At 45.5% G+C, this 21,505-nt stretch overlaps 1 protein-coding gene across 3 annotated transcripts in view; it reads left to right on the plus strand.

The window, feature by feature from the left end:
* The window catches only part of Aff1 (AF4/FMR2 family, member 1), a 162,961-nt gene that overhangs the window by 42,526 nt on the left and 98,930 nt on the right, over positions 1-21,505 (plus strand). Inside the window, exon 1 of one of the 3 annotated variants that reach the window (NM_133919.4) lies at positions 19,275-19,458. The exons of 1 other annotated variant lie outside the window; for it this stretch is intronic. In NM_133919.4, the coding sequence (NP_598680.3) occupies positions 19,442-19,458 (17 nt within the window). In that variant the 5' untranslated portion in view covers positions 19,275-19,441. Of the gene's footprint in view, positions 1-19,274; positions 19,459-19,685; positions 19,859-21,505 lie in introns of those variants that run through there. One more of the 3 variants, NM_001080798.2, reaches the window with a different exon arrangement.

Here is a 21,505-nt window from a genome sequence, read left to right on the forward strand (position 1 = left end):
TATAACATAAATAAAATGTATTTTATTAAGATGTACCGTTTGGGGCTGAAGCCCTGTATTCAATGCCCAGTAATGCCTACAGACTGGGTGTGGTGTCATGCCTTATAATTCGAGCACTCTTGAGTTAAAGGCAAGAGAACCAAAAGCTCAAGACCAACTTGAATATGTAGTAAATCTGAGGCTAGCCTGGGCAATTAAAAATAAAACAATATTTCTTTGTTTGTTTTGAGACCTCAGTTCGTAGCTCTGGTAGCCTTCCAATTCATGAACTCAGAGACCTACCTACCTTTGCCTCCCTAATACTGGGATTAACAGTGTGCACTCCACCCAGAAATACTGTTTCTTTTTGAAGTGGTCACTAGACTGGATAACCAAGCATTAACTTGCTAACAGCTGGCCTTGTGCTTGCGGAGTAGCTGAGGTTGGTGTTACAGGCATTTCTCGCCATGCCTGGTTTGCAAGTTTAAATTTAGATTATATCTCCTGGTCATTGCCTAGCTTGGGCAAGGCTAGTCTCTAGAGAAAAAGGAAGTTTAAAAAAATGAAGGAATGTGGGAGAAAACCGAGAGATAAGAGCACCTGCTTGGCCATGCATGGGAGGGCTCAGAGTATAAGGCTCTTGACCTTGGTCACAGGTCTTGTAGGAGTGCCATTGGAAGCTTTGAAGAAGGGAGGGTGTCGAGTCCTGAGGAGTTAACTTTGGCAGGCTCTGGGTGCAGTGGATTAGCCCTGGTGAAGCTGGAGGTGGGAGACCGGTTAGGTCAGGTCCAGTGCCCATCACACCTGGCTGCCCTGGCTCGGGTGGGAGGAGTTTGGAAAGTGTGGCTTCCAGGTGGTGGACTATAGGGATAACCTGCAGAACTGCTTGATACTTTGTGTTGAGTTTCACCTTGGCTTCCTCCTTCAATCTCAATTCCCCCACCACCTTAATTCCTGTACTCTTTACTGCAGTGACACAATGTATGCAGATGGTGCTGTTGTTGAAAACTTTACATGAGTATAGCCAGAGGGAAAAAACCCTTTCCTCATTTCTGGATGCAGATTGACTTGTATTGAGAATGGGAACATCTAAGGAGCACAGGGCTTGTAGGTTTTCTTTGGGACCCTCCATTTTAGAGAGTTGAGGCTTTCCTCATCAATGTATGGGCCAATTAACATTGATCGCCTGCTGTGCCAGGAGAAGCTAAAAAGATAAAACCTGATTGCCAAGGCAGAAGATGTTACTCAGTGCAGGAATAGCTCCTCTGAAACATAGTGACCCAGGGGAGAGAAGTGGAAATTCCAGGCCAACATAAGGTAGAGGCCAGGCTGGAGGGCACTCTGGCTATAAAATACCTGTCACAAAAACAAGCAACCAGACTACATGCGCTCTCTCTCTCTCTCTCTCTCTCTCTCTCTCTCTCTCCCTCTCACTCTCCCCCTCTCACTCTCCCAGGCTGTCATTCAAACTCCTGGCAATCCATGGGCACATAAGAAGGGGAAGGAAGCCTCTCACATAGAGTCGCTTGAATTCTCTTGGTAGAATTGGATTCTGCCACACCTAACAGTTAACTGTGTCTCATTGCATAGAGAGAATATTTTTTTAAAAAGATATTTCAAATGAGAGTGTTAAATAGCAGTCAAATATGTATAAGTTGCTGCTGAGTTTAACCTTACTCCCTTCCCCAAGCTGCAAGCCTTTAACTATCTGGAAAATCTTAAACCAGATTGTGGACATTGTTTACAGCCAAAATCTTGTCTTAACTCCCTTGTCACCTAGTACTGTAAGGATTCTTTCTGTCGTTGTGACTCAGGATTTTATCTTATCAGCCTGTTTTCCTATCTAGTGTATCTCAGAAACCACCCTAGGATTTCATTTACCAAAAAAAGAAAAGGGTAAAAGTCCTTAGAAACACTGAAACCTCAGCAGGGCGTGGCCGTGTCTGTCTGTAGTGCCAGGACTAGAAAGGACAGAGGCAGGCAGATGGAACTCTTTGAGTATTTGAGTATATAATTCTTTTTTTTTTTTTTTTTTTTTTTTTTTAAAGACAGGATTTTTCTGTGTAGCCCAGGCTGGCCTTAAATTTAGGTCCATCTGCCTCCGGATTAATTGCTTGCACCCTTGCCTGACTGTTGATCTTTATATTGAGTTTCTGCTGCTATCCAGAGCCAAAAAAAAAAAAAAAAAAAAAAGGTGGCTTCTTTAGCTGTCCCGTTAATGGAAAGAGTTTGGTGACAGAGATGCAGAAGCATGGCTTTAGAACTGTGTTCCCAGAACCCGAGAGTTCAATGTATTAGTCAGTGCAGTGCAGAACCCAGAACCAAATAAATCCATGGCTGGCTGGTGTCGTAGCCTGTGGCAAGCGCTTGCCTAATAGGCGGATGAGGTTAGGATTGTTTTGTTTTCCCAGTGACTCTGGGCTTCAAGATTCTTATCTGTGACCCCGGGACAGAGATAGCACCACGATCCTCAGATCAGTGCTCTGACGCGGTTAGAACTTCGGCTACCATGCAGCGACTTCCCAAGATATGCAGCGCCTGTCTCCACATCCTGCTGAAATGAACCTGGGCCTCCAGCAACAACTGCCATGGTAGATATGAAGGAGCCTCAGGGCTTCTTGGTTTTAGAGGGACCGAGAGCGCACATGTTAGGGTGCTGAGGACTGGAACTGAGTTTCTGTGTGTCCTCTGGCCTCACCCTCTCTTTTGCCTCCTGCCTAATTACCCGTTCCCTCACCCGAGTTCCCACAGCCGGTCCAACTCCGTGGCGTTTTCCCACTGTATTTTACGGCATGTGCTTCTTGTTCAAGACCGAGGCCCTTGGGGTGTTACGGGCTGACTGCGTTAGTCATCTTCACATCTCACTGCCAAAAGAATGCCGAGTGCTGGCACATTCTGGGCACTTGATAAATGTTTGTTGAATTTATTTGAAAGGTTTGCCAGGGAGTTGCCCTAACTTATAATTCAGGAGAAAGGTCCTTCTGAGGGAGAAGTCTGGGCCTGTTGCTATGGGAGGTGTTCTCACCCTTTCATGCAACAAGTATTTATTGGGTGCCTACTGCGCATTGGCGTTGTGGGGGATGCTGGAGATGAGTCAAGCCTGCACTCTGCCCTGGGTTGTGTTGGCGCTGATAGTCTAATGATGGGTGTGCTGGAGGTTGCTGATAGGGGTGATGAGAAGCGGGCTGAAGTGGTTTCCTTGTATTGGAGTTTTGTTTGGACGTGTAATTACTTTGATCAAAGAATCTTGGAGTTGTTTTGTTTTGTTTTGTTTTTTCCACCACCACGGCTCATTTCTCAGGTTTCCTTTTTATATCATGGCAGAGCCTGTCTGCTCAGTTGCACAGGGCTGACTGACGAGTACAGCTAAGCTTGTCTGTTGGATTCTAATCCTGAGTGGTCCCAGTTCCATCTGCGTGAGGTGCATGCCCTTTGGTTTAGACAAAATATTTTCATGAGTTCTAGTACAATTTTTTGGGGATTTACTTCAGAGTCAGTGTTGGGCATTGCATTTGGTCAGAGGTGCCTAGTTACATGCCTCTCTATTACAGCTGTTTTCAATCTTTTGGTCAATTTGTCTCTGGGTTTTTTTTTTTTCTCTCCACCCCCCTCCTGCCCCCATAATTCCCTGGCACTTTCAAATGCCCCTACCCACCCCATTTAACTGGAAAAAGCCAGCTCATTCTATTTGACTGTAATGTTTTGCCCAGATGAGTTCTAAAAACCAGGAAACTTTCCCTTTTTTAGCTAAGGGTTGTTCTCCAGGCAGGTTTGCCTCAGGCCCTCTCAACTCTGTTCAGGGACTGCTGAACTGTTCCACTCTGGAATCTTACGCTGCTCTGCCCCGGGCCAGTGTTGGTCAAGTCCTGGTACACCAAAGCCCTCAGTAAATATGCATCGATTAGACGGGCTGATAAGCATGAAGTGTGTGGCCAGCAGGAGTGTCTCCAAACTACCCCAAGTTTCTAAGGAGGATAGTTAATAGTGATTTGTGAAATTTTTATTCGGAAAGTTCTAAAATATTCTACCTGTCAGAGTTATTGTTTTATTTTATTTTTGTTTTTTTTTTTCAAGACAGGTTTTGTTTTTGTTTGTTTGTTTGTTTGTTTGTTTGTTTTTCCCTGTATAATAGCCCTAGTTGTTCTAGACTTGCTTTGTAGACCAGGCTGACCTCAAAGATCTCTCTGCCTCAGCTTCCCAAGTTTAATTTCTTCTCAATTTAACTGCTGGAATTAAAGGCGCATGTGACCACACACCAGCTACCTGTCAGTTATTGAAGTGTCAATTTAATATGGAAAATTTCATTAATAAGACATGGTATAGAAATCTCACTTATCCAGGCTTGCGCACTCCTGGAGTTTGACAACATATATTGTTGCTAAGACTAGAGGGGAAGGGGCTGTATAGGTGATGGGAACACAGAATACCATCTAGCTCAGCGACAGTGAAATCGCTTCTGGTGTTGGTTCTGTTTCTTTGCATTTTCATTGAGATAAATGCACTGTTCTGTGCTGATATGTTGACTGCTGGGTCAGTCACTCATGACAAATGGCTGATTAAATGCCCCAGCCCTTAAACAAAATCTCTAGTAATAAGAGAGGCCAGGCAGTGGTGGTGCTCGCCTTTAATCCCAGGACTTGGGAGGCAGAGGCAGGCAGATTTCTGAGTCCGAGGCCAGCCTGGTCTACAGAGTGAGTTCCAGGACAGCCAGGGCTACAAAGAGAGAATATGGATTATAGGGAAGCTTGATTGAGACCTATTAACCCCATTTTAAAGGGATCCTGAACACAGCAGCTACATTTGAAAACTAACTGGACAGTTTGTACTGTGAATGGAAATTCATTAAGAAATGGGTATTTTTAAAGAGACTTTTTTTTTTTTAAATGTATATGAGCACACTGTTGCTGTCTTCAGACACACCAGAAAAGGGCATCAGATCCCATTACAGACGTTTGTGAGCCACCATGTGGTTGCTGGGAATTGAACTCAAGACTTCTGGATGAGCAGTCAGTTTTCTTATCCACTGAGCCACCTCTCCAGTCCCTAAGTTAATAGTTTATAATTTAATTAATCAACATTAAAATATTTTTGGGTGAGGTGATAGTACTTTGCTTGTCTCCACTTTTGCCTACTTAAAACTAAAAAAATAATGGTCCCCTGAATTCCCTCATATAAAATAAGCAAGAGGGCTCTGTGCTTTCTAGTTCATTCTGCCCTGTTTCTCCAGTTACCTAATTGGTAGTCCCTCTTGCTTTTCTCCCTGGACTCTCCTGTTAGGACACTGTGCAGGCTCCCACACTGCTTGTAGGCTCCCATTAAGCTGTGTGTTTGTAGCATAGAGACACTGTGTTCTGTTCCTAGCATATGCTGGCTCTGACATAGGACCTTGAGTTGGGAGTTGACCCAGGACTCGACAGCCTAGTGTCTGGAGCTGACAGTGACTCAGACTTGAGTGAAGCCCTAGTTCTTCTGTAGGTACTGATTTAGCACCTCCTGAAGGCTGCACAGCTTGTGCAAGGCAGCTAGACACCTACAGGGGGGATAAATCCAAAGATCAAAAGCTTTTTGAGGCAGAAGAAAAGTCAGGGCTGGGGGGAGTCCTCTCTGGAAGGCTGCACACTGGAGCTCTTTTTGTTTTTTTTCCAGACAGGCTTTCTCTGTGTAGCCCTGGCTATCCTGGAACTCACTTTGTAGACCAGACTGGCCTCAAACTCAGAAGTCCGCCTGCCTCTGCCTTCCAAGTGCTGGGATTAAAGGTGTGCATCACCACTGCCCGGCCACACTGGACCTTTTGAACCCTGAGGTCTCCCCAAGAGCAGATTCCGATTGGCCATTAGCAGGTTTCATCCATGAGCGTTGGACACTGGAGAAAAGTAATCTCTTGCCAAGCATGTCTTGGGTAACATGTTACAGCTGTCATGAAAGTTTATCAGGAAAAAAAATAGGGCTTAAGTCTTTTGGATAAGCAGGGTGAGACTGCCCAAAAACTTCTCCAAAAACTTGCTTAAAACTCCCAGAATAAAGGCATAGAGAATTGGAAAGGCTCCCCTGTTTAAGACAGGGACCCACATGTCCCAGAGTAAAACTGGTGTAGCTGACCTTTAAGCCGATTCTCCTGCTTCTACTGCCCAAGTGCTGGGATTACAAGCATTCAACAAGCCCACCTGGTTTCTCCCCTGGGATTAGGTACAACTGTTGGAAATGGTTACTGTATCCCTGGCTCTCTGCAGCTGTGCAGCTGTTTAGCAGGCAGATGTGGAGTGATATTGAAATTGTTGAGTAGCCCAGGGGTGCTACAACTTCCCAATGTTGCAACTCTTTTATACAGTTCCTTGTGTTGTAAGGACCTCCAACCATAACATTATTTTACTTGCTACTTCATACCTGCAGTTTTTCTATTGTCATGGATCATAATGTTTTCTGATGGTCTTGGGTGACTTCCGTAAAAGGATCATTTAACTCAGAGGGGTTGTGATCCACAGGTTAAGAACTGCTGGTGGCCTATTCAAATCCTAACTATATCTGTAATGTGACTTGTGGCTATGCTCCCTGAAACATCTGGTAAAGAGACTAGTATAGGGTCTTAATTTACTTTAAATAGCTTTTTACATCCTTATCTTTGGTCATTGGAAAATAGTAGGCATTTTGATTCTAGGCACTGAAATTCTTCTAAACCCAAATGTTTCCAGACCAAACCAACTCAAAAGTAATTTCATTTTGGTGTAATGTTCCAAAACATAGCTAGATGGCAGAAAATTGTTTCTAAAGATCTGGGACTATTTCCTCAATGAAAGAGCCTCCCCTGCGTGTGTGTGTGTGTGTGTGTGTGTGTGTGTGTGTGTCTTTCTGTCTGACTCTGTGTGTGTCTATCTTCTTTCTCCTGTGTCTGTGTATGTCTGTGTGTTTTGTTTTTTTTTTCAGTTTCATATAGGCTAGGGTGATCTTGAACTCCTGAATCTCCAGCTTTTCATTTTCCTAGGACTTGGATTTATGAATGCACCATTCTGCCCTGCTAACAAGAGCTTTAACGTTTTTGTGTGACTTTTTGGGTCCCATGTGCATATATGATGTGTGTGTGTGTGTGTGTGTGTGTGTCTGTCTGTCTGTCTGTGTGTGGGATTGTGTGTATGCACACATGATCATGAGTGCTACAATATAGAGTGAGATCACAGTCTGCCCTCTACTGCATGGGTTCCTGGATCTAACTCGGGTAGGGTTGTCACCTTGACCTACTGAACTGGCCTAACAACAGCTTCCCAAGAGAGGCTGTGGAGTCTCATGGTTCTGAGGCTGGACCCTGCTGTCAGGACCTTATCTCAGTCAGGTCCTTACCAGATGGTGACTGTGAGAAAGCTGGTCATCTCACCAGGCTCCTGTTCCTTATCTGTGTACCGCAAGGGTGGCCACACTGAGTGGGTGAAGGTTTGTGGTAGGGATTAATTATTAGTAAAGCACTTAGAACAGGTGGCTTAAGCTTAAAATTCTTACATATCATCCCTAACACATCACTTGCTGTTGATCTCAGACTTTGGTCTAAAGACACCAAGGGCTCACCCTCATGTCTAGAAGAAGTGGGCCTTTAGGTGAATTTTCAGGTGACAGCCCCATAAGTTACGCATTTTCCAGCATGAAGCTTGCCCTAGCTTTGGGGTGTCCTTTCCTTGTAGGACATTAACAAGTTTGTTATCAACAGGGAGAAGTTTCCAGCTGTGAGCTCACCTTGACCAAATTCTAGATGGATTAGCAAGGGACATACCTTCCATTAAGGGAACCTCAAAGCCTCTATTGCTAAAGCTTCCTTTCTCCTCTCCCTCCTTCACTTTGTGTGCTGGGGAAGTAATTCAAACGTGCTGAGTATTGCCAATACTACTCAGATTCCCACCCAAGCCCTAGGATCTCCTTAAATAGGCCTTATGTGTTTGTGTTTTCCTATATGTATGGGTACCCAAAGAGGTCAGAATAAGGTAGTTATGCGCCATTGTGGAAATGGAACTCAGGTCTTGTATTAGTCAGGGTTTTCTAGAGTCACAGAACTTACGGATGGTTTCTATATATTAAGGGAATTTGTTGTTATGACTTCCAGTCTGCAGTACAGCAATAGACTGCTGTGGACGGGAAGTCCAAGAACCTAGTAGTTGCTCAGTCCCATGAGGCTGGGTGTCTCAGCTGGTCTTCTGTATCAGCTGGAATCCTGAAGAGTAGGTTCCAGCAGAGGTGCTGGCAGTAAGTGCAAGCAGGAGAGAAGAAAGAATCTTCCTTCTTCCAAGGTCCTTAGGTTGGTTTCCAGGAGAAGGCGAGGCCCAGGTTAAAGGTGTGTACCACTGTGCCTGGATCTGGGACTTGCTTTGTCTCATGCTGACCTTGAGCTCAGAGATCTCTCTTCTGGGATTAAAGGTGTGTACTACCTTGCAAGGGCCTAAACTTTTCATGGCCACTATGCCTCAAGATCTGGATCACAAATGAGCCCTCCAATTCTGGATTGTAGTTCATTCCAGATATAGTCAAGCTGACAACAGGAATAGCCACTACAGGTCATCTGCAAGAGCAGCAACACCCTTACCCAAGTCAACTGATGGTGAAAATCTTTTTTTTTTTTTTAGATTTATTTTTTTTTTTTTTTTTTTTTTTTTTTTGGTTTTTCGAGACAGGGTTTCTCTGTGTAGCTTTGGCTGTCCTGGAACTCACTTTGTAGACCAGGCTGGCCTCGAACTCAGAAATCCGCCTGCCTCTGCCTCCCAAGTGCTGGGATTAAAGGCGTGCGCCACCACGCCCGGCTTTAGATTTATTTTTTTTATATGAGTACATTGTAGTTGTCTTCAGACACACCAGAAGAAGGCATCAGATCCCATTAGAGATGGTTGTGAGCCACCATGTGATTGCTGGGAATTGAACTCAGGACCCCTGGAAGAGCAGCCAGTGCCATTTCTCCAGCCTGTGAAAATCTTTAATTGGTTATTTAACTTTCTATTCCTTATATCCACTCTATTTTAAAGACATTTGGCATTTAACTAGAAGGTGGAGCTCCATATAATCTCCCCAGTACTTGGGACTTAGAAGCAATTCAAGTCTTCCTTGGTACACAGAGATGCCAGGAGTTGATGGAATCCCATTTGTGTGTGAGAGGCCAGATCTTAGCATAGTTCAGAAGCAATGAAGTGCTGAGAATATATGCATGCCCCTTCCTCCAAGGCAAAACATCCCCAAGAGACTTGGAAATATTTCCTACCTTTCAATTCTTAAACCCACACCCCTGTCTTGTTTTCCTGCATCTTCAGGAACATTTTCTAGTAGTTTGGAACTAGGAAACTAAGAAAGAAATGACTGTCTTAGCCTGACTGGAATAATTACTTTGATTAGTGTTTCTCTGTCTCTGAACTCTGTTTCTCTCTCTCTCTGTCTCTCTGTCTCTCTGTCTCTCTGTCTCTCTGTCTCTCTGTCTCTCTGTCTCTCTCTCTCTCTCTCTCTCTCTCTCAGACAGGATATCCTGCTATAGCCCAAACTGATCTTCAACTCTCCATTCCCCTGCCTCAACCTCCTGAGTTCCTGGTAGTCACTTACTTTTGAGAATTTACAGAATGTCCCCTGCTTTCCAACATGACACTTCCCAGGTTGCAATGGCCCTGGGAACTACCTGGGAATTGTGAGAAAATGCGTGCTCTCATCTTGCAGACTCAAGAGGGAGGGAGCCTACGACTATATGGAAAACCAGCAGCCAGTGTTTGGGGGATGCCAAGGGCGTGGTGGCTTCTTTTCAGTGGAGATTGACACTTTAAAAGTCATACTGACTCATACATAGCTCCTACACTCAGACGGTTATTGACCTGGGTGTGGCTACGGAGTGGAAGGCTGGCAGGTGATTCTCACCTGCTGCGGACCACAGCATGGCTAGGAAACATGTGCCATCAGAATGGGGATATGAAAGCTAGGAACAATGACAGTGTCATGGCTAAGAACACACACTTCCTCTTGCACAGGACCCAGTTTTGCTCCTACCACCTACACAGGCCAGCTCACAACCATGTATAATTTCAGCTGCAGCTTCAGGGAATCCGTGACCATTCTTTGGCCTTCAAGGGCACTGAGCTTCTGTACACAAACTTGAGTGTGCACGTACACACAGGATTCAGATTTACAAAAAAAAAAAGTGATGCTGTGTCTTTTTTTAAAAGTTTTGTCATTTTGTGTGTTTTTCCTTCTCCATTGGACCGGAGTCCAGTTTTTGTTCTGTTTTGTTTTTTTAAGAATTATTTATTTTATAGATAGGATCACCACTGTCGCTGTCTTCAGACACATCAGAAGAGGGGCATCAAAGCCCATTACAGGTGGTTGTGAGCCACCATGCGCTTCCTGGGATTTGAACTCAGGATGTCTGGAAGAGCAGTGCTCTTAAATGCTGAGCCATCTCTCCAGCCTGGATCTGAGTATTGAAGGCATTTCTTTTTTTTTTTTAAATTTTATTTTAATTAGGTATTTTCTTTATTTACATTTCCAATGCTATCCCAAAAGTCCCCCATACCCTCCCCCCCAAGGCATTTCTTTATTAAGCATTCACTTATATTGAAACAGTTGGTGTATGTTTCTTGCTTCTCACTCTAATCCATGACACTGCCAGTCAGAGTTGTCTGCTGGTGTGTACTCACAGTGACAGCACACATCACATCAGCTCCCAAAAGACCCAAAGCACAGTTCTTCACAGCTCTCCATGCACAGGCTGTGGTGGTGTCCATGGTTCCTGCTGCAATGTTGGGAAGAGTCCTCACTAGCTGTTGTGTCAGTCAGAGTCCTTGGGTGGTTTAAGCTGTGTCAAAGTCATTCTGGAGGCATCACCTGAAGCTTCCATGGGGAGCAGGACCTCAAACTGTCTGAAATCATGGCTGAGTTCTGCCCACTTTCCACTCTCTGGAGTATCATTTGTCTTTCCACCCCAGGGAGCAGACTTTCCCCTTATCATGAACTGATGTTTGTGTGGGTTGGGAGCCTGTGGCAGATAGGGGTGTGTGAAGGGTGAGCCTGTCGGCTGGCTTCTACAAAGAGCTAAGTGTGATGTTAGTGGAGTCAACAGCTGTAGAAGAGAATGGACCCAACTGAAGTATATCTGTGGGTAGAGGAAATGCTTTATGGCTAAGTACAACAGGTAGAAACATGGAAATGGGAAGGGGGTATCCAGGGCTATAGGGCTGTGGCTCAGTGGTGTAGTACCTGCTGAGATGTGGGATTCAGTCCTAAGCACCCTATGAACTAATGTGTAAACAAACACACCCTACACATCAACTCTGATTTAGTTTCTGTTGCAATGATCCTGTTGGTGATGAAGTACTCTGATTAAAAACATCTTAAGGGAGAAAGGGCTCCTTCTGGCTCAAGGTTCAGGGGGTACAGTCCATCATGACATAGAAATCAAGACAGCAAAAGCATGAAGCAACTGGCCACACCACATCCACAACCAGGAAACAGTGCTCTTTCTCAAATCCAGTAGTCAGGGAATGGTGCCGCCCATAGTGGACGGTCTTCTCACCCCAGTACAGTCATGGTCACCCCAATAGCTGCTCACAGAGGCCCATACTCCAGATGATTCCAGATTCTGTCAAATGGGTACTTAAACATTACTCCTCAAAGACCCCCCACACACACACCCACCCACCCTGTGCTTTCTTTGTCCTAAGAGGTGTCTAAGGGTTGGTGGGAGCGATTGACATTTGAGGGTTCAAAGTCTCTTGGACCATTAAGGGACAAAGTGAAAGCATGGTGTGGTATGGGCTATCCAGACCATCTAAGGCCCTGTTGAGCCTAAGACCCATCCTGGCACTGATGGGTGTCTCTGCTGCCTCTGGCCCTTCCCCTTCTGCATTCCGCCTTTGTAGTTTCATCTTCTGTGATCTGCCTACTTGCTCTTGTTGCGGTTGTCTTCTTTCTGCTATGCAAAAACACAGGGAGCCTGATCTTCTTTGGGGGTTTAGTGTTGACTGTGACAGTTAAGGAAAAAAAAAAACATATGACCTGGTAATGTCTAGTTTTGTGGTATTCAAATTGGTCATGATCTGCTAATGAGGAACACCTCTTGAGCTCTGCATCTTTCAGAGAGGAAGTTATGGAAGACCTTTCCTAGTCTCCTTTTGGTTGAGATCTTGTGGGTTTCCTCTGTGGGGAAACTGCTCTTTGCAAACCAAAGACCCAGCTACAGTAGGGTGATCTGTGCATGCCGAAGTGTCCTCTCCTGCCCTGGGACCTGTTTGGAGGAGCTACCAAGGATGGCTTTGTAGAGAGCTTTTTCTGAGTTGCTTGCTCAGTCACTAGCATGTCCAAGGCATAGTTAGACTCCAGATGAGGAGTCTATTGATTCTGGATCCAAGGTGTGTGAGAGGCAAGGATGGTAAGGCCAGAGGAATTGCCCACAACAAATAGAGCTTTGTCATAAGAGTCCACAGAGAGTATTTCACAATGGGGCTCTGGCACCACGGCAAAGAGACTTCCTTGTGCCTAAGTAGAGAGAGGCTAGATGATAGCTGTTTGGTTTATTTGTTTTTGATTTAACTCTGTGTAGCCCTCCCTATTGGCCTCAAACTCAGAGATTTGCTTGCCTCTGTCTCCCCAAGGCTGGGATTTAAGGGCGTGCACCAAAGAGCTCTAGATGATAGCTATTAAAGAAGGGGAAAGAGTTTTGTTTTGTTTTGTTTCACTAAAATGCCTGGCTCTGGTACCAGGGCAGGGTAAGTAAGAGGTTGATCCAAAAATATCAAACTGCCCAGAAGGAGAAGTAGGTGAAGCTGAACTGGCTGAAACCCAGTGCTCATGACCTGTGTGGTCGTGAACTGTTCTGTCCTTGGCTTGGGAAGTCTTTCAGACTGGCCTCTTGTTTCTTGGACATCTTCCTTCTGTTTTGGTCTCACCTACTTTCTCTGTGGACTTTCATGACAAAGCTCCATTTTATTTATTTATTTATTTTTGGTGGCAATCTCTCTGGCTTTACCGCCCTCTCTGCTTACATGCATATCCAGGACCCGAGACTCTGAATAAGAGAGTAGATGAGAGAGTCAACAATTACAACTATATTACTATTGTGTATCTGCCACAGTGCTCTCTGGAGTTTCTCTCTTACCACTTTCTGTTACTCAGGTAGCTACACTTAACAGCACCAGTGCCTATACTCTCTGAGGTATCTCCAGGAAGGATTTATAGAAAGATCCCAGGCAGTTATTACCTACTGCTAGGGTTGTGGTATCTTCAATGTACTCAAACTCAGCCAATAGAAGTCTTTATTAGCCCACCAGCGAGCATCTTCACTGAGCGTTCGGGATTCCACTGTAGCACTGAGCCTTTCTCAGAGTGGGCTTTTAAAATGCACAATGACTATATCCTAGGTTGACATACTTAAGTTAACAAGACTGCCTAGTCAGAAGTGGAACTACAGAACCAACCCAAAAGCAACATTAATACTTCCCCAGATCTATGGGCTCTGATGGACTAGGTCTTTATTTTTTTCTTGGCCAGGGATGCTGTCTGCCTGCTGAGTTTTATAGCCTGAAGGGTAGGTACTTCCATGGAGTCAGTTGTGCTAAGAACCTGTTGTTAGCACTACCACATTTCAAACAGGGCCCTTATACCTCTTTAAGGGATGGAAAGACAGGCAGCTGATAGACTCCCTTGCATTATCAAGGCCTTAGAAAAAGGAAGAACAGAGGAACTCCCAGTACAGTGCATATGTGATATGTGTTGATTGTCAGCAGAGAAAATTAATGGGAGAAAAAAAAAAATGAACTCAAAATCTGGAGTGCCCCAATGTTGATTTCTATTTCTTTTTCTTTTTCTTTTTCTTTTTCTTTTTTCTTTTCTTTTTTTTTTTTTTTTGTTTTAGTTTAGTGGTTTTTTTGTCTGTTTTGTTTTGTTTTGTTTTGTTTTGTTTTGTTTTGTTTTTTCCCGAGACAGGGTTTCTCTGTTTAGCTCTGGCTGTCCTGGAACTCACTCTGTAGACCAGGCTGGCCTCGAACTCAGAAATACACCTGCCTCTTTCTCCCGAGTGCTGGGATTAAAGGCGTGAGCCACCACGTCCGGCTAGTTTGTTTGTTTGTTTTTTTTTTTTTTTTTTTTTTTTTGAGACAGGGTTTCTCTGTGTAGCACAGGCTGTCCTGGAACTCACATTGTAGACCAGGCTGGCCTCGAACTCAGAAATCCGCCTGCCTCTGCCTCCCAAGTGCTGGGACTAAAGGTGTGTGCCACCACTGCTCAGCTCGATTTCTTAAGTTTTAAAGCATGCTAATAGAATCTTACAAACATTGAGGATGCCACTGAGGGGTTATGTGGGATACCCTTTGTAATCCTCGGATATATAAATACTTTGATTGTATGTAGTAAGACACAGGTCTCACTATGTATCCCTGGCTGGCCTTGAATGGACAGAGATCTGACTGTCTTTGTCTCCTGAGTTCTGGAATTAAAGGTGACCTTCCATGTGTAGTGGTACAGGCCTGTTTTCTCTGAAGCTGAGGCAGGAAGACTGAGGTCAGAGTCAATATAGACCACACACACTTGGAGAACTTGTTTAAAAACTGAATGTAGGCTGGGTATGACAGTGTGTGCCTTTAATCCCAGCACTTTGCTAGCTAGGCTGAAGCTGGTGGATCTCTGTGAGGCTAGCCAGAGCTACATAATAGATAGAATCTGTCTAAAAACAAAGCAAACCAGAACACACCCACAAATAAGTATTAAGAAAAAAAAAAAACTTGTATGTTGTTGATTTAATGGGGAAATGATACTTTGAGCTAAGAGTTAGTTCTCACATGGAAGAACAGAGGTGTTGGGGGAGGGTCAAACTAGAAGGTTTTAGGAGTGCAGAAATGGAAGATAAGAATTAGTGAAGCAGAAAGAACAGCTGAAAAGGGTTGAGTTTTGTTTGATTGAGTTCCTCTTAAAAAGTGTTGCAAAGTTTAAAGTCTTCCTTCCCAAACCAGTGAAATCACATTTGCTATCACAGGAGCTGTGAGCAGCTGGCTCTCCCTCCTTTCCTGTTCTCCTGAATGCCTCTTGGGCAAGGAGGGAGGGCTGGCAAGGGCTGTGCTACCCAAGTGTGTTTAATGAGGAGCCCTGCTTGGATACTTGCTGAGCTCTGGGGTTGGGACCCACCCACCCTCTGGAGAGAACAGTCCCTTGGAAGTGGCCCTGTCCTTAATCCTGGCAATGCAGCGTTTAAGATCGATTTGGGATGGATTAGAGGATTGCTTTTCTTTATCCACAGGAGATGGCGAGCGGAAATGAGAGTGAGCAAGTAGTGTTTGTAACAAAGAAGGCACTTGGGGTTGGGAGGAGAGGGCATTTGGAAATTAGAGACCTGGAAATAGATTTCCTTAAATCCCACTTTGCCTTCACACGTACTGAGACGGAGCAACCACGGTGAAGGGGAGGTGTGTGGAGCAATGGTTGTTTCTCATCTGCGGCTCAGACCTTCAGGGAGAGTGTGTATGTATGTATATATATATATATATATATATATATACATATATATATATATATATATATACATATATATATATATATATATCCCTAAGAATTTTAGAGTGAATAAGGCAACCTGCTTAAAAAATAATATATGTAATGTTATGATGGGCGTGGTGGTATAGGCCAGAGTCCCAGTTTCAGAGGCAAAAAGATTGATGCAAGCTCTAGGCCATCCTGGGCTACAAAGCATGTGTTTGGAATGTTTTAAATATTCATCTAAAAGTTTATCAAACAGTGGAGTGTCTCCTGGATGGTTCTAATTTCCATGTCATTCTCTCTTCTCCTCTTCCCTTCTCCTCCCATCTTTCCTCTTATCTCTCTGCTCTGTTCTTCTCTTGCTTCTCTCTCTTCTTGCTTCTTGGGACAGGCTCTTATAACCTAGGTCCTTCCAACTGGTTATGTTGTCTAGCATGGCATTAAACTGCTGATCCTCCTGTCTCAGCAAATAATGACTTATCTAGTGTCCATTTTGGGCAAACTCCATTGAGTTGGTGATTATATTTAAGGTACATGTAGCTGGGGCACAGCTTGAGAGCTTGCCTGACACACACAAGCTGGGGGCTTGAACACGATTACATCATCTACTGAGTGCTGTTGGCATTACATGCATGTGAGAGTTACTTTTAAAGCTCATTAATTTAAAGAGCTAATGAAAAGGCCTTGCTGGCATCCAGGAGGTACAATGACTACCCGCTCACCTTGTAAAATCTGCCCTCTCTGCTTACCTGAGCACCCTGGCCCCGTGGGAGTAATGTAGAAATGGAAAGTTGCTCTTCTGTTGTGTGGGTGATTTGTGCTGTGTTGTTCCACAGTAGTTTTCTATCGTTAAGAGAACATATCCTGGATAATAAGGCAACTCTACATCTAAACCTTATAATGAATCAATTATTAATTAGGATAGAGTCTTGTATGTAGTTTTTGGCTGGCTTGGAACTTGCCACATAGACCAGGTGAGCCTCAAAGTGATCCACTTGCCTCTGCCTGTGCACTGGAACTAAAGATGTGTCTCATTTGTGCAGCTGGACCTTAGCAGTCTTGAACTTAGGTGCTTCCGAGATGAACAGAGCCTCATCCAAGTATGACTTCCTTTGTCTGAGAAACCAAGGATTGTGTGTGCTCACAGCTACTCCAGTCTGCTTTTGTTTACTTTTATTGCTGAACTAGACCTTGGGTCCTGTACGTGGAGATTTTAGGCTCCTGGACTTCCTTCTAGTATGATTGGATCTATTGCTAGATCTTTCCATTTTAGAATATTCTGATTTATATTACAAGCTACTCAGAATCCAGGAACCCAGCCCTGGCTGTCCTGGAACTCACTCTGTAGACCAGGCTGGCCTCAAACTCAGAAATCCGCCTGCCTCTGCCTCCCAAGTGCTGGGATGAAAGCACCACCCCCGGCAATCCTGGGACTCTTATAATGTCTAATTCGAATCCTATTCCATCTTCATGGGTAGATATTTGCTGTATTTTTCTCATTTTATATTTAATTGTCTCAGCAATTATCTGTTGAGAGATGAGTGCAGTTATTTATTTATTTAACGCCGGGCTAGATTTTTTTTTTTTTTTTTTTTTAAAGATTTATTTATTTATTTATTATATGTAAGTACACTGTAGCTGTCTTCAGATGCACCAGAAGAGGGCATTAGATCTCATTACAGATGGTTGTGAGCCACCATGTGGTTGCTGGGATTTGAACTTCGGACCTTCGGAAGAGCAGTCGGGTGCTCTTACCCACTGAGCCATCTCTCCAGCCCCCTAGATTTTTTTTTTTTAAGATTTATTTATTTTATATGAGTACGTTGGTGTTGCCTTCAGACACACCAGAAGAGGGCATCAGATCCCATTACGGATGGTTGTGAGCCACCATGTGGTTGCTGGAAATTGAACTCAGGACCTCTGGAAGAGCAGTCAGTGCTCTTAACTCCTGAGCTATCTCTCCAGCCCCCTGAATTTTTATTTACTTATTTGCATGTGTATGGGTGTTCTGTGTCTATGTATATCTATATGCCACATGTGTGCCTGATTCCTGAAAACAGAAGAAGGCTTCTGATCCCTTGGGACTGGAGTTAAAGACAGCTAAGGGAACATGGATGCTACTTAATGTGGAACCTAGAAAGTGACTCTGGGACCTCTGGAAGAGCAGATGAGCCCTCTCTCCAGCCCTCAGGCATGTTTTTGTAGCATCACATATTGTCATTTGGAACCCATTGCTCCTTAAGTCAAGCAGTGAGTCCTTCCCTCTCACCTTGGTCTGACAGTATGGGAAACTGTCTCACCTGTAGCAAGCTTCCCCTATAGCTCTGAAGGTAAAACCTTATCTTTGCAATAAACACTGAAAGTTGTTTTCCTAGAAGAGAGACTTGCCAGATGCCCAAGTCAGAAGCGTGCGAATTGTTATCTCTAGGAGACATGGTCTATGAAAAACCAGCTAGTTTCTGGTTGGTTTCTCTCTCCAGTCACTTCACACTCATCTTCAGGACTGGTGCTGTGCTTGTGAGCTTAGAACAGAACAGTGCTTTCTGTGCACTTCCCGTTTGTCACAAGGAGGAGGAGGGAGGGAGGAGAGACAGAGAGACTGACATAGAGACAGAGGGAAAAACCCCGCATTTCAGAGTCAAAATTCAAAGGACTAGTTAGTTCATCAAGGGCATTCCTAAAGTACACGAGTTCTCCAAACTACTACTGTAGGTGGTGGAGAAAGCAGTGTCTGGCAACTTGTCTCACTTGCCACCACAGCCTTCATTCCTGCGAAGGCGTCAGTCGTTCTCCACCATCAGAGCTAAAGCCAGGGGAGTGAAAGACAAGCTTTGTCTTGTGTTCTTATGTAAGTAGTTCTGACCTCTGAGAGGGACTACCGGAATCTGGAAACTTGCGGTATTTAGAAACTGGGCAATCAGTTACATGAGCAATATAATGTGGTGAGTCCCGGGTCGAACCCGGAGCGCACCAAGAAAGTGTCCTTCCAGCAGCAGGCTGGTCCTCCGGGATGCCCCTGTTAAGTCTTCTCCCTGCCTTTCTGCCCATCGTTGTTTTCAGCCGCTTCCCAGGCAAAGCCTGGTGTCTTTCCTGTGTCTGAGTTGACGCAATTTTCGATTGTGCTTTCGAGCGTTTACGTTGGTTTGCATCATGGTTTTTGTTTGCGGGGGGTGGGGTGGGGTGGGGTGGAGGGGAAGCAATTCTTTTAATTTATTAGGGGACTTCCCTGAATGGCTGTCTTCTGTGTAATCGCATGTTGCCTCGAAGAGGGAAGTCGTATAAACACTTGTTTCTGGGCACTTTCAAAACTGAAAGCAAAGTTGAAGAAGGGTTGCTAGCCGATCCCTGATGTTTCCGATGGCAAGCCCCGCAGCAGCGGCCAGAAGCAGCGAAGGCAGTGATCCGATGCTCCCACTCCCAGCACATCCCCACGGCAGCAGGACCCTGAGGTCCCAGCCCGAGCGCGGGGATCTCTGTAGCGCGCGTTTGAACACAGCCGAATTGGGGGCAGCGGCGGCGGCGGAGGTGCGCGCTGCCCTTAAAAGGAGGCGGGCCGTACCACCGCGGCGCCTGCGGGGGGGTCCCGGCGAGCTCGGGCACCTCGAGGGGAGCCCAGCGCCGCGCACATCGCCCCCGAAGTGCGGGCGAACTGGGAGCCGGGACCCCGCAGCGGGCGGTGCGGACGCACCCCTTGGTCTCTGGTGACCCGACAGTGCCCCGGGGCGGCGGGCATCGCCGCTCCCTGGGCTCCAGGGAGGTGCGGCTCGCCCGGCTGCCCCCGGTGCCCGGATGTCCGTCAGGCTCGGCGCGAGCCGAGGCTCCGGGGGGCGGAGGCGGTGCTGAGGACACAGAGCTGAGGACGCGGCTGCCGAGAGCGCAGAGTCTGCGGGGCAGTATCGCCGACGGCTGCGGCCGACGCTGAGAGCGGCGCGGGCGAGAGAGCCTGCGGGGCGAGCGCGCAGATGGATTTGGGACGCCAGGCAGTGTGAGCCGAGCCATGGCAGCCCATTCCAGGTGAGGCTTGCGCAGGGGGCGTCTGGGACCCGGGAGTGGCCGCGGAGCCCGGGGCAAGGGCGGCGCGGGTGGGAGTGCCGGGGGGGGGGGGCGGGGACCGCAGGAAGCCAGCGGCTGGATCACTGCTATCTCATCCCTGAGTGTCGGGTAGAAAAGTGTGTGAACCGAGTGCAAAGGGACCGCCCGGAAAGTTAAGGTTAAAGATTCCGCTTCTGGCCCGAAGAACTGTTATTTTCGGAAAGTGAAGTTGGTTTCTCTCCTGCCGGAGCCTGGATTTTCACTGAGGTGCCTGTGCACAATCCTCCGGCTCTACTCGTTGCTGGTTTGGCGTCTTCCAAAGAAATTTGGAAGCGCACTTAATGGAAACGAGGATTCTCCCACGAGAGAGTGGTGGAGCCTGGTGAGTAATATAGTTTTTTTTTTTTTTTTTTTTTTTTTTTTTTTTTTTTCCTGCTAGAATGTACGATTCCACATAAAACGGCACAGTCAGAGTGAATCTGCTGAGTAGGCAAAGGCCGGAATGCGCTGGGTTGGTGAAGGGGAGCCTGGCTAATGACCCGCAGTTGCTGTCAGGGGAGTGCCCTGTACTGCAAGGACCGAGTCTTGCCTTCTCCCGGGTTTGAAGGTTTTGAAAGGAGCCTTAAAACTTGGCCGTACACCGGTGCCCAAGATTGAGGCTGTTGGGTGTCATCGCGCTTCGGTCTCTACAGCTGTTGGTTACGGAAAACAGGACCCGTCGAACCTTTTCAAAACTTATGCCAGAAGGCAGTGTGATTGCACAAGTTTACAATTATGGAAATGTTCTTTAGCCTTAATACTTGATTTAGGATAGTGATTTGGTAACATATCTGGACGCTGAGCTGAGGTAATTTTAGTAATTTTAGGTCTAAAGATCATGGAGAACAGTAGATTTGTAAACGTTAGAGACTGAGTAGATAGAACTTGAATTTTTCTAAGAGATAAAACTTCCTAGAAGGAACTTCTCTAAACAGAAAACCTTCTAAGTGTGTCTTACTTTAAAAACAAGTTTAATCCTCTCAACTTGGCTTAGTTGTGTCTTCATCTTATTGAGTGTTGGAAGGAAGGGGTTCCTAACGGGACAGAGGAGTAGGGGAACAGAAGTTGCACCTCAAACTTCTGCTAAATCTTAACTAAAAAGCAACCGTTAGCTTTTAGCACAAACAGAACCTGTAGATTTTCATATTACAGTGACTGCAGATGTCTTCAATCTCTAACGTTTCCCATTTGCTTGAAATTAAGGAACTGTTTGTCGTTCATGGCTAGTAATTAAAATATGTTATAGCTGGATATGGTTGCCCATGCCTTTAATCCCAGCACTTGCCTTTAATCCCAGCACTCAGAAGGCAGAGGCAGGAGGATCTCTGAGTTCTGGGGAAAGCCTTGCTCACCTTTTAATCCCAGCATTCAGAAGGCAGAGGCAGGGCGATCTCTGTGAGTTCTGGGGAAAGCCTGGTCTACAAGGAGAGTTCCAGGACAGCCAGAGCTGTTGTTTGTTACACAGAGAAACAGTCTCAACACCACCAAACCAAACTATTATGTCCTTACCTTGTCAATGGTGTATTTTAGTAGATACTCTTCTAGATCATTTGTTTCCTTTGTATTACATAATTTACTTGTGAAAGTATCCTTATGTATCACGCTGCCTCAGGATCCCTTGGCATACAGCCCGAGATTAAGGTACCTCTTATAAAATAGTTAAAGCTGCCAGAGCATGGGGATTTGAACCTTGGTTCTATTGTTCCAATTCCTTGACTCTTAAACTAACGTCGAACGTAAAATGAAATAAAAGATAAACTGGGTCCTGTGTATGCCAGACACAGCAGTAGGCTGCTGTAATTGGATTACCTCTTGGTCACCTAAGCAGACAAGCAAGTGCTTGATTATTTGCCCTTGGTAGTTAAGGAAACTGAGGCCTAGCCGGGTCACACAGGTTTCGTGCTCAAGGTCACACAGGTGCAACCTGCCTGACCCCAGATGGACCCCTGTAGTCTCTACAGTGTAGCACTTCCTGCTTCTTGTTGCCTCT

Source organism: Mus musculus, chromosome 5, assembly GCF_000001635.26.
Source record: "Mus musculus strain C57BL/6J chromosome 5, GRCm38.p6 C57BL/6J".
Lineage (NCBI taxonomy): Eukaryota > Metazoa > Chordata > Mammalia > Rodentia > Muridae > Mus > Mus musculus.